Source organism: Oncorhynchus masou, chromosome 22, assembly GCF_036934945.1.
Source record: "Oncorhynchus masou masou isolate Uvic2021 chromosome 22, UVic_Omas_1.1, whole genome shotgun sequence".
Taxonomy (NCBI): Eukaryota; Metazoa; Chordata; class Actinopteri; order Salmoniformes; family Salmonidae; genus Oncorhynchus; species Oncorhynchus masou.
In genome coordinates this window covers 15,004,065-15,017,448 of record NC_088233.1, presented here as the reverse complement: position 1 = coordinate 15,017,448, position 13,384 = coordinate 15,004,065, and the positions used below count along the sequence as shown (strand labels likewise).

The following is a 13,384-nucleotide window of genomic DNA, read 5'->3' as shown; positions in this document are numbered from 1 at the left end:
GATACATGAAAGCAAAAGCACAGAGATTCCAAATGGAACATTACATCAGTTACCTCATCAGAGAGAATAAACCATTCCAGTCCTAGCATAACATGTATACATATACTTACAACATTAAGGCCAAAGAAGCCTGACATTAAAAATATTACAACAGTGATTCTCTTTTCCTAATGTTTGTATTGTAGTTGAATTACATTTGGGACATTTCTTTATTTCAAAGCAAATGGCAGCCGAGTTACATTTGACATATTTGCGACACATTTCGACTGCATAACAATGCAATACTCATGAATATGCTGTTGTATTCTTCACATTTGATGCACTGTACAGAATAAGTCAAAAAATATCTCTGAATTTCCCCCAACAATTTCAAATACTATATATTTCAAGTATAACATATCCATATATTATTTTCTGTATTATACTTTATCCCTCTTAAACTCAACTCTGAACTCGAAGCCAGTTCCACTGCATTTTTTTATTTGTTCCCCTCTAATCAGGGACTGATTTAGACGGGTGTAATAATCAGGTAGAACAGAAAACCAGCAGCCTCCGAACCTCGTAGGGTCAGAGTTGAATACCCCTGCTCTATACAATAAACTCTGAGTGGAAAATAGATCTGATTTCTTTTTCACGTCACTTCAAACATGTTATTTATGTTTTAAGTGTAACTTTTATCTATTTTTATTTTAAGAGATATCTGCACTGTACAGGTCATGTCTGTTTCATTTCCACAAAGATGTTATATTCAACAAGATAAGTAACATATTTCCAAGATAAGTATGCCCAAGATACACAACTGCTATATTCCCAGGTATGTGTTCATCTTGCCCAGGGCATCACACACGGTGGTGAGGTCACTGCGAAGGTCCTGCACCACATTCTCGATGCTCCTGGTGTCCTTCAGCAGGTCTATGCTCTGGGTGTAGGGGTTGTAGTACACTGAGAACGGCCTCTTGATCGTCTTGGCAAACTCCCTGTTGGTAGAAGGAATATACCTAACTGCAAAGAAGAGTTACTCCAGTGGACTCCTGTCTTGTCAGCATGTAACCTACTAAACCAGTGGACTCCTGTATTGTCAGCATGTAACCTACTAAACTAGAGCATTCAGTTTTTAGGAGTAATTTGAATAACTTTGTCCTGATTCCTAGACTCTCATATTCAGTATACAGTGCCTTGCGAAAGTATTCGGCCCACTTGAACTTTGCGACCTTTTGCCACATTTCAGGCTTAAACATAAAGATATAAAACTGTATTTTTTTGTGAAGAATCAACAAGTGGGACACAATCATGAAGTGGAACGACATTTATTGGATATTTCAAACTTTTTTAACAAATCAAAAACTGAAAAATTGGGCGTGCAAAATTATTCAGCCCCTTTACTTTCAGTGCAGCAAACTCTCTCCAGAAGTTCAGTGAGGATCTCTGAATGATCCAATGTTGACCTAAATGACTAATGATGATAAATACAATCCACCTGTGTGTAATCAAGTCTCCGTATAAATGCACCTGCACTGTGATAGTCTCAGAGGTCCGTTAAAAGCGCAGAGAGCATCATGAAGAACAAGGAACACACCAGGCAGGTCCGAGATACTGTTGTGAAGAAGTTTAAAGCCGGATTTGGATACAAAAAGATTTCCCAAGCTTTAAACATCCCAAGGAGCACTGTGCAAGCGATAATATTGAAATGGAAGGAGTATCAGACCACTGCAAATCTACCAAGACCTGGCCGTCCCTCTAAACTTTCAGCTCATACAAGGAGAAGACTGATCAGAGATGCAGCCAAGAGGCCCATGATCACTCTGGATGAACTGCAGAGATCTACAGCTGAGGTGGGAGACTCTGTCCATAGGACAACAATCAGTCGTATATTGCACAAATCTGGCCTTTATGGAAGAGCGGCAAGAAGAAAGCCATTTCTTAAAGATATCCATAAAAAGTGTCTTTTAAAGTTTGCCACAAGCCACCTGGGAGACTCACCAAACATGTGGAAGAAGGTGCTCTGGTCAGATGAAACCAAAATTGAACTTTTTGGCAACAATGCAAAATGTTATGTTTGGCGTAAAAGCAACACAGCTCATAACCCTGACCACACCATCCCCTCTGTCAAACATGGTGGTGGCAGCATCATGGTTTGGGCCTGCTTTTCTTCAGCAGGGACAGGGAAGATGGTTAAAATTGATGGGAAGATGGATGGAGCCAAATACAGGACCATTCTGGAAGAAAACCTGATGGAGTCTGCAAAAGACCTGAGACTGGGATGGAGATTTGTCTTCCAACAAGACAATGATCCAAAACATAAAGCAAAATCTACAATGGAATGGTTCAAAAATAAACATATCCAGGTGTTAGAATGGCCAAGTCAAAGTCCAGACCTGAATCCAATCGAGAATCTGTGGAAAGAACTGAAAACTGCTGTTCACAAATGCTCTCCATCCAACCTCACTGAGCTCGAGCTGTTTTGCAAGGAGGAATGGGAAAAAAATTCAGTCTCTCGATGTGCAAAACTGATAGACATACCCCAAGCGACTTACAGCTGTAATCGCAGCAAAAGGTGGCGCTACAAAGTATTAACTTAAGGGGGCTGAATAATTTTGCGCGCCCAATTTTTCAGTTTTTGATTTGTTAAAAAAGTTTGAAATATCCAATAAATGACGTTCCACTTCATGATTGTGTCCCACTTGTTGTTGATTCTTCACAAAAAAATACAGTTTTATATCTTTATGTTTGAAGCCTGAGAGGCAAAAGGTCGCAAAGTTCAAGTGGGCCGAATACTTTCGCAAGGCACTGTATGTGGCCCATGTGGGAATCAAACACACAACCTTCATGTCCTAGGATGGTCTGACCTAGCGGTTTAAGTCGCTGCCTCCAGAACACATGTACTGCTGCAAAATGGGTTTCAAACAAATAATTGTGAGAGTGGTACTGCCCCAATCCTTAAAAATAAACTGTTATCCATTAAGCCATTGGGTTGCCCTTAGTTTTACCTCATCTTCTCTTTGGCTTCTTCAAAGCTGTCAGAGACAAAGTAGACCTCCTGGAAGGTTGTGATGAGGCACTCCTGGTAGCAGGTGGTCCCAGGGTCAAACATCTTCACTGAGGCTTTGTCAGACAGGGCATGCTGTGAGGAAATAATCAGCCTGTCACTGTGGTGTCACTCAGTGTGTGTGTGTGTGTGTGTGTGTGCGCTTTACCTTCAGCTCTCCAATAGATGACAGCAAACCTGCACCATAGGCCCTCAGCTGGCCGTCTTGTTTGCACAAGCCAAACTCAATGGTGAAGAAATAACACTGTCAACAGCATAGAACGAAACAGTCAGTAAGCCTTCATTTAAAAAAAATATCAAAGTAACAAAACCCAAATCACGCTTATTTTTGTATTATTTTTTTTACAAATCACCCTGCTTTAGGTGCATTATCAGGATGTTGTACTCACGGTGGCTAGTTTCTGTACATCCTCGTCAGATGCCCCTAGAGATGCCAGGCCTATCTCCTGGGAGAACTGGGCGAACTTGGGGTCGGCCAGGAGCGGAACATGACCGAGCAGCTCATGACACGTGTCCCTGTATCCAGATATCAGATAATATTCTGATATCATTAGATATGGGCTATTGAAATGCAAACGGCATCTATCGAAACCAAGAATATGCTACAGACTAAACTCATCGTTATCCCCTCTCTCTTTCTCTCCTGTTATCGTTATCCATCTCTCTCTCCCTCTCAAATAATCATACAATCATTTATTTTACTTTGATGTTGAGTGCTTCAGTTTGAACAAGTAATGCGATGCCAAGTGCTGTGAAACTCAAAACATGTTATACCTCTGGTGATGATGTACTCACGGTTCGGGTGTGTAGAGCGGGTCAGTGCTGTGCCGGACATATTGAGTGCAGTTAAACACCCGGTAAGCCAGACCGGCCAGGAAGTCCCGAGGAGACAGGTAGCCTGCCACGGGCCTCACTGTGAACCCAGACGTCTCTGAAACAGTCACACACAAACAACAGGATCAATATATGATAATTATGGCCAATGCCTTTAGGGAACTTTGAAGGAAGGAAATGTCTTCTTTGGACCTGAAGTTTCAATGACAGATGTGTTTTTTTAGGGTCAGCCTGAGGTTACACAGGTGAGACTGACAATGTCAGTGAGGATGAACGTGTTACCAAGCTATCTGAGGCTGATTCAGTCTTGCTGTTATAAGTGAATGTGTTATGGTTCTACTGTACACTGATAATGGTGACAACAATGTGCTGTTACGGTCATCAGGGTTGTTAGAGGTATTCATCAGCCTATACCTTTCAAGAACAGGGACACGTCCTCCAGTTGGGGGATGTTGTCCTCCCGATACCCACAATGCTTAGTGAGCAGGGGGAGGTTCTTCAGGTACTCTCTACAGGCGTGTGTGGGGTAGAGCTTGGTGAGCTCCCTGTACACCACACCCCAGGTCCTCACCTCCTCTAGGGTGTACTTGATGTGGGGGATAGGCTGGCCACTGGGAAATGGAGGTGGATGCAGATAAGGATATAACCACACTTATATTACACTCTTTTATTATATCATATGCACACTGAGCTGTTATTTGTTATCTGTATTTACATTGTAATACCAACTAAATAGTGTGCTAACACTGCAATTAGTATAATAGTATTAGTCTAAGAAAATAACAGGTTACCAGAGTGTTTCCACAGTAAAGAAAGAGAAGAGAAGAGACTACTCATACTATTTGTAATTCATGGCCATTTCCACAAAGTACTTCCTCCTCTGGCGGTATACGTTATCTTTGAAGCCCTGGAGTCAGAGCAGGAGACCAGAAGTTAGATAAGGAACAGGATCACACAGAGTTATCTGTCAAGTCAACCAGCCAACAGTGGTGATATACTGTAGTTCCTGTGAATTCCTTGAGTATTATCAGCACAAATATACACATTTTTATATATATAATCATGGAATTATGATCATTAGTTGTACACTGAGTATACCAAACATTGGGAACATCTAATGTCTCAGAACAGCCTCAATTCGTAGGAGCATGGAATCTACAAGTTGTCAAAAGCGTTCCACAGGGATGCTGCCCTATGTTGACTCCACTGCTTCCCCACAATTGTGTCAAGTTGGCTGGATGTCATTTGGGTGGTGGACCATCCTTGATGGTCCAGTGTTGCAGTTCTTGACACACGCCTACTATCACACCCCATTCAAAGGCACCACTTAAAACTTTTGTCTGGCCCATTCATGGCACACATACACAATCCATGTCTTCATTTCTGAAGGCTTAACAATCCTTCTTTAACCCATCTCCTCTCCTTCATCTACACTGATTGAAGAGGATTTAACAAGTGACATCAATAAGAGATCATAGCCTTCACCTGGATTTGCCTGGTCAGTCTACGTCATGGAAAGAGCAGGTCTTAATGTTTTGTATACTCAGTGTATATTAAAACACTATGTATCTAAGTCTTATTTACTTCCTTTGATCATTCAGTTGAGAGACAATTCTAATTGTGCGATGATGACCCGGCCAAGCAGTGAACACACTAACTTACTGGGTGATCTGCATCAAGCTCTGATCCGTACATCAGCACTCTGTGAGAACACTGGTCGAGCTCTGCAATCTTCTGGGGGAACCAAGGAACTTCCTCCCCATCTAAGGATGCAAACACATCATATATATGCAAAATTAAGCATTACACACACATCATATATACACTACCATTCAAAAGTTTGGGGTCACTTAGAAATGTCCTTGTTTTTTGAAAGAAAAGCACATTTTGTGTCCATTAAAATAACATCAAATTGATCGGAAATACAGTGTAGACATTGTTAATGTTCTAAATGACTATTGTAGCTGGAAACAGCTGATTTTTAATGGAATATCTACATAGGCGTGCAGAGGCCATTATCAGCAACCATCACTCCTGTGTTCCAATGGCACGTTGTGTTAGCTAATCCAATTGTATCATTTTAAATGGCCAATTGATCATTATAAAACCCTTTTGCTATTATGTTAGCACAGCTGAAAACTGTTGTCCTGATTAAAGAAGCAATAAAACTGGCCTTCTTTAGACTAGCTGAGTATCTGGAGCATCAGCATTTGTGGGTTCGATTACAGGCTCAAAATGGCCAGAAACATAGAACTTTCTTCTGAAACTCGTCAGCCTATTCTTGTTCTGAGAAATGAAGGCTATTCCATATGAGAAATTGGCAAGAAACTGAAGATCTTGTACAACGCTGTGTACTACTCTCTTCACAGAACAGCACAAACTGGCTCTAACCAGAATAGAAAGAGGAGTGGGAGGCCCCTGTGCACAACTGAGCAAGAGGACAAGTACATTAGAGTGTCTTCACAATTCTTCAACTGACAGCTTCATTAAATAGTACCTGCAAAACACCAGTCTCAATGTCAACAGTGAAGAGGCGACTCCGGGATGCTGGCCTTCAAGGCAGAGTTCCTCTGTCCAGTGTCTGTGTTCTTTTGCCCATCTTAATCTTTTATTTTTATTGGCCAGTCTGAGATATGGCTTTTTCTTTGCAACTCTGCCAAGAAGGCCACCATTCTGGAGTTGCCTCTTCACTGTTGACGTTGAGACTGGTGTTTTGAGGGTCTGTCATTTACAACATTAACAATGTCTCCACTGTATTTCTGATCAATATGATGTTATTTTAATGGACAAAAAATGTGCTTTTCTTTCAAAACAAGGACATTTCCAAGTGACACTAAACTTTTGAACATTAGTGTACACAGGATAAAGCATTACACACACACACACACACACACACACACACACACACACACACACACACACACACACCATCTATACGCAGGATAAAGCATTACACACACACACATCATGTATACACAGGATAAAGCACACACACACACGCACATCCACACACACATCATATATACACAGGGTAAAGCTTTACACACATTCAACTGAAGCACTACCCACTCTGAGAATTTCACATACTGCAAGTAGTCATTGATGAACACTCATTCAAAAAAAATGTCAAAATAGTTTTCACTAGCACTAAATTGTACAAAGAAGAAATGGTCAACAAAAGCACATTTTGTTAAAAGTCACTCAGTACTCACAGATCTCCATTCAGATACATTTATACTCCTACAAGATGAGACAACAAACAGAACATACGATGATATGGATAAGATGTGTACATTCACTCTGAACCATGAACAAAAGCTAAATGTCTTCATGTTGTTGCTGTAAGTCACTCAGTATTCCACATATGCCCATACAGATGTGAATGTTGAACTGAGACCTTAATAAGCTGTGGCTTTATGTCCTGAAAAACTATCAAACTGAGAGCCTACAACAAAACTCCTGGGTCATACCTGCTTCTGTAGACCACTGATTTTGGGGCGTGTTGAAGGAGATGATATTGACGTGGTCTTTGAGGTGCTCCAGCAGCTCATTAAACTCCTTCTTGCTGCAGCTGCAGTCGGCGTAGATCTCCACCTCTGTAGCGATGCGCTTGGACATCCGCGACTCAATGTGAGCCAGGTTCACATGCTTCTCCTGGAAGAGCAGAGAATAGACAGTGAGGAGAGGAGAGAATGTCGTTGGGACAGATGGGGTGGAGCAGGACAGTAGATACTCACCTGAAAAAGGCGTAGGGCTTTGACCAGGCAGCCAACCTCGTTCTTCAGAGAGAAAACAACAGCCGTCTTCCCCGACTCCCTGTTCTCCCTGATCTCTTTGTCGGTTGGGTTCTCATCTATTGGACAGAAGGAGGGCCGGCGCGACTGTCGGACAGGGAACAGAAAGTGACACAGACATGTCGATACAGATGACCAGATGTAACCCAATGTGACTGATCAGGTTCAAACAGGATTACCAACTGAGCTAAACCCTAGCTAGGCATAAGCTCAGACAGAAACAGTCTTCGGGTCTCAGGCAAGGTTACTCATCATGCGAGCGGAGGTCACTGAACCACCGTCGCTACACCAGCACATGTCCACCTGTTAACACAATTATTAATACACAATAAACAAGTCAACACAGCACATACAAGATCTGATAGGTGATTGATGCATGAAGATAGAATGTTGATTACCAAACAAGTGTAGGCCACATTAAAACCAGCCTGAGTATTTCAATCAATAGTCTCACTCAGTGCCTTAAACCATCCGTTCTACGAACACGCCTTCTTATCTTTGACATGACCAGAGAGATGAGTTAGCTAGCCATAAGAACATGTCATGAGAAAGAGGATTTCCTCCCCCTGTGATGGACACTAAGATATGGTTGCCTAGAAAACTGATTAAGTGTGCTTCACTCAGAAAAGAAAGTCCATAGCAATATACAGTCCAGTGGAAAAATAAATAAAATGCTGTGCACTAAATAGAACATGCAGTTTATGCAGTTATCAGGAGAGCCTCAAACCTCAACCAACCAATCAATCAACCCATTCTTCAAGATATCCATGTATTGCAGACAGTTTAAATTAATGAATCAACCAACCAACCAACTAGTCAACTAACAAACCATCCAACCCCTCCATTTAAGAGGACACTAGATCTAATTCCATGCAGTCTTTCACTTACCATCTGTCCCCCGGTATGGTGTTGCTTCTGCTGGTCGAACATGGCCGAGTCCAGAGAGAGCCCCCGCCGGGACCAGTACTTACTGGAGAACATCATCATGGCAGGCTGCATTCTTGGCACTGGCTCTGGGCCACCCCTCTTCTCCGGGCCGCCGCCCCGCTTCCTCAGCTGGGACGACGCCATCACCATGGGCTGCCTGCATGGAGAGAATGTTCTGATCAAATTCAAGTTGAAGGTTGATGACGGTCTCTTTGTAGACCCAAACGTCACAGTATGTTTTCAATATTTGATTTCTACTAAACATTAAAATGGAGAGTCACGCGTTACCTCCCAATGCACTGGAGAGGATGTTCCGGATCCAGAGTTCCTATTTGGTGTCTACTATAATTACTATTACAGTACTACCCTGTCTCTACTCTCTACAATAGCTACTACTACCTTCTCCACTGAGCTACACTAGGCTTGTCTTCTGCCAACCAGCACCACTGCAGCTCCTTTAAATAGTGTGATGGAGGCAGAGGGGGTAAGGCATCCCCTCCCTCTCTCTGCTGTTGACATGCATATAGACCAGGCAGGGGTGCGTGTGTGTGTGAAGAGCCATCTCTTGCCTTTATTTGGAGAGGCAGGAAACTCCATGGGAGTTTCCAATACATTTCATGGTGAACCCATTAATCTGACCAATAAGATCAGCTCTGAAAAATATCTGATGTGATTGGTCAAAAGACCAATTAGTGAAAAAAAAGATTATAAATGCAGCCTATGTATAAATGTTATTGTATTTTTTACATTTTATTTCACCTTTATTTAACCAGGTAGGTTAGTTGAGAACAGTTCTCATTTGCAACTGCGACCTGGCCAAGATAAAGCAATTCGACACATACAACAACACAGAGATACACATGGAATAAACAAAACATACCGTCAATAATACAGTAGAACAAAAGAAAACAAAGTCTATATACAGTGAGTGCAAATGAGGTTTGTTAAGGAAATAAATAGGCCATGGTGGCGAAGTAATTACAATATAGTAATTAAACACTGGAATGTTAGATCGGCAGAAGATGAATGTGCAGGTGGAGATACTGGGGTGCAAAGGAGAAAAATAAATAAATACCAGTATGGGGATGAGGTAGGTAGATAGATGGGCTGTTTACAGATAGGCTATCTATGTACAGGTGCAGTGATCTGTAAACTGCTCTGACAGCTGGTGCTTAAAGCTAGTGAGGGAGATGTGAGTCTCTAAATGCAGCCTATGGCGTTCACTGTATTAATCCACCTTTCTGAATGCAAATCCACTAGTCAAATATGGTAACATAATAGAGGGACTCTCAATATACACTCATTCACACCAGAGAGAGGAGCCAAACCATACATAGGAATCCTCAATTTAAGTGACATATCAGATTGTTTATCATAATTGCATTGGCCAGAGGAGGCTGGTGGGAGGCGCTATAGGAGGACGGGCTTATTGTTATGGCAGGGATGGAATAAATGGAACAGTCAAACGTGGTCTCCATTTGTTTTTAGTTTGTGTTTATTAATTTGACCTTTTAGAAAAACAAGCACACATCAAACTTGAAAAAGCCATACATGCACATGAGTAACATCATGGAGGATAACACACCAAGTCTGGGATGTATTTCCATTGTTAAATCATGGAGGATAACACACAATACAGTCTGGGATGTATTTCCACTGTTAAATCATGGAGGATAACAAACAATACAGTCTGGGATGTATTTCCATTGTTAAATCATGGAGGATAACACACAATACAGTCTGGGATGTATTTCCATTGTTAAATCATGGAGGATAACACACAATACAGTCTGGGATGTATTTCCATTGGTAAATCATGGAGGACAACACACAATACAGTCTGGGATGTATTTCCATTGGTAAATCATGGAGGATAACACACAATACAGTCTGGGATGTATTTCCATTGGTAAATCATGGAGGACAACACACAATACAGTCTGGGATGTATTTCCATTGGTAAATCATGGAGGATAACACACAATACAGTCTGGGATGTATTTCCATTGTTAAATCATGGAGGATAACAAACAATACAGTCTGGGATGTATTTCCATTGGTAAATCATGGAGGATAACACACAATACAGTCTGGGATGTATTTCCATTGGTAAATCATGGAGGATAACACACAATACAGTCTGGGATGTATTTCCATTGGTAAATCATGGAGGATAACACACAATACAGTCTGGGATGTATTTCCATTGGTAAATCATGGAGGATAACAAACAATACAGTCTGGGATGTATTTCCATTGGTAAATCATGGAGGATAACACACAATACAGTCTGGGATGTATTTCCATTGGTAAATCATGGAGGATAACAAACAATACACCCTGGGATGTATTTCCATTGGTAAATCATGGAGGATAACACACAATACAGTCTGGGATGTATTTCCATTGGTAAATCATGGAGGATAACACACAATACACCCTGGGATGTATTTCCATTGGTAAATCATGGAGGATAACACACAATACAGTCTGGGATGTATTTCCATTGGTAAATCATGGAGGATACGGGACTGAGTGTTTTTAATTTATCAAGCAAGATATTGAGCCCTGCACATATCTTCTTGCTTAATAAAGGGTTATCTTTTGTGCCTACAAACCAGTGCAAAAATGTTGATGTTAAGGTAGACATGTTTAAGTTTTTAGAAACATCCGTTTAAGGGAATACTTTAGCTCCCATAATCGTGATATTTCTACTGAACATGTAGGTTGCTCACCTGCACATACTCCGACTCCTTTTAGAAGTACAAGTTATTTTGTACCTCCAACCAATCGCAATCACTCTATTGAGACATATTGCAGACTTGTTGGAAAATATGTTGTTCATCTCCTTAAGAACATACAGGAGTAAATATCTTTCCATAGTTTATCTAAGGCTGAAAAACAAGCTTTGCTTGATTTACAATCCGATATGTCAGTCCGTACCCACCCTGCTGATAAGGGTGGGTCGGTTGTACTCATGGATAGGACTGTTTATGTAAATGAGTGTCACAAACAGTTTGACAACACCTTTTACAAGAAACACAGAAGTGACACCACTGCCCAATTTCAGAACACAATCTTTCCTGTCCTAGATGGGTATTTAAGTTCTGGTCAGATAACCAAAAAAGAATACAACTTTTTAGCTATTCAACCCCGTAAAATTGCCACTTTTTATACTTTGCCGAAATTACACAATGTTACAAAACCTCCAGGGTGCCCTATTGTAGCGGGCATTGATGCAGTAACGGCCCCTATTGTAGCGGGCATTGATGCAGTAACGGCCCCTATTGTAGCGGGCATTGATGCAGTAACGGCCCCTATTGTAGCGGGCATTGATGCAGTAACGGCCCCTATTGTAGCGGGCATTGATGCAGTAACGGCCCCTATTGTAGCGGGCATTGATGCAGTAACGGCCCCTATTGTAGCGGGCATTGATGCAGTAACGGACCCTCTATAGACTTTTGTTGACTTTTTATTAGATCACTTGTAGAACAGCTCTCCTTCTTTGTAAAGGACACCAGCAGTAAGTCTGGGATGTATTTCCATTGTGGTCCTGATACCATTTCATGTCTGCCATTCTAGCCATTACAATGAGCCTGTCCTTCTATAGCTCCTACCACCAGCCTCTTCTGGTATTGGCCTACTGTACTTTAAACATGATCTACAAAAACATGATTGGCATTCGATCAAAGGAAAAAGAGAATGGAGTACTTCAGATACTGTTTAACATCTGTTGTCCCCATCCAATAAGGTTTGGTCTTCCATCATATCCCTGGAAATGACATCATGGAGACAATCATGGACGGTGAATGTAATGGACAAAATTCTATGGTGACAATTGGATTAACTAATATTGTGTATCCTCACACAGAAACTGATGAGACTGGGTGTGTTTGGCTTCCCAACAAATTGTGCTGTCCATTCTGCATATTCAGACTCTTTCTGCCGTTCAGTCATTATCAACCCCAATGTTTACAGATAGGTGAGTAAAGCACCTGTCAGTCAACACAAAGCAGCCTGAGCCTCTTCTTTAATGAAAACCCAAGGAGATGACAGATAAATAAATCATAGTTGTGGGCAATAACCTATCGGCTGACTGAGGCAATTTCCTGTGGGACAGGAAATGAAAGAGCGTTGGGAGAAAGGAGCCGAGGCCGGGGTGCTGCTGCTTTGTTCTAACTGCCTGCCCATTATGAGCAGATCGTTGTGATAGGCAGGCTACCTCCACCTCACTCTTCCCATTCCCTCCCAGTCTGAGACCCTCAATCTATGTCTGAGACATCTCCAAATGTCTTCCATCAAAGACACAGGCATCGCTGTGAACTGTCACCAAGGCTGAAGAACGTCACATCCTGACGTCTATCAGACTTGAAAGGGTCGAAATGCCACTTGGAAGCTGTGCATGGCCTGCATGTTAAGTGGAATTATGGGGGAAGACGTGAGTTAGTCTGATACTTCAAGCAGCAGTGAAATGACTCACAGTGTGACATTTCTGCACAACTTCCTGAATGACTGGTCATTTGAATTTAAAAAGGGCGTATACCATGTAAATATTGGAGACAAAAGGATAATACAGATGGCTGACATTACGGAAAATTGCAACAAAAAAAATCCAACAGGTTAAGGTTTTCTTGCAACACATCAAGAACACAGAAGCTAGATCCCCATGTGAATTAGGACAATACCTAAAGTGACAGGAAACAGTTCTTGTAAATACGGATCTGTTATCAGTGCACACACTACCGTACATTCATGTTAACTGAACTATTCATTTAAGGGAAGA

At 41.6% G+C, this 13,384-nt stretch overlaps 1 protein-coding gene across 1 annotated transcript; it reads right to left on the bottom strand.

The window, feature by feature from the left end:
* Positions 1 to 14: 14 nt before the first annotated feature.
* Positions 15 to 8,688, bottom strand: tph2 (tryptophan hydroxylase 2 (tryptophan 5-monooxygenase)). The gene is made up of 11 exons (XM_064929373.1): positions 8,563 to 8,688; positions 7,618 to 7,761; positions 7,351 to 7,534; positions 5,543 to 5,643; positions 4,720 to 4,787; positions 4,295 to 4,491; positions 3,842 to 3,977; positions 3,436 to 3,562; positions 3,195 to 3,290; positions 2,988 to 3,121; positions 15 to 977 (listed from the first exon to the last, which is right to left on the bottom strand). The coding sequence occupies exons 1-11, from the start codon at positions 8,671 to 8,673 to the stop codon at positions 803 to 805; spliced, it is 1,473 nt and encodes a 490-aa protein (XP_064785445.1). The 5' UTR covers positions 8,674 to 8,688; the 3' UTR covers positions 15 to 802.
* Between the last annotated feature and the right edge of the window lie 4,696 nt (positions 8,689 to 13,384).

What these genes read in the sequence shown, in the direction of transcription:
- tph2 (XM_064929373.1), bottom strand. Translation starts at nt 8,673, where the DNA reads ATGCAGCCTGCCATGATGATGTTCTCCAGTAAGTACTGGTCCCGGCGG. An exon ending in ATGGCCATGAATTACAAATA is followed by an intron (nt 4,492 to 4,719) that starts GTATGAGTAGTC and finishes TCCATTTCCCAG; the next exon opens with TGGCCAGCCTATCCCCCACA. An exon ending in GAAGCCAAAGAGAAGATGAG is followed by an intron (nt 978 to 2,987) that starts GTAAAACTAAGG and finishes TTCTACCAACAG; the next exon opens with GGAGTTTGCCAAGACGATCA.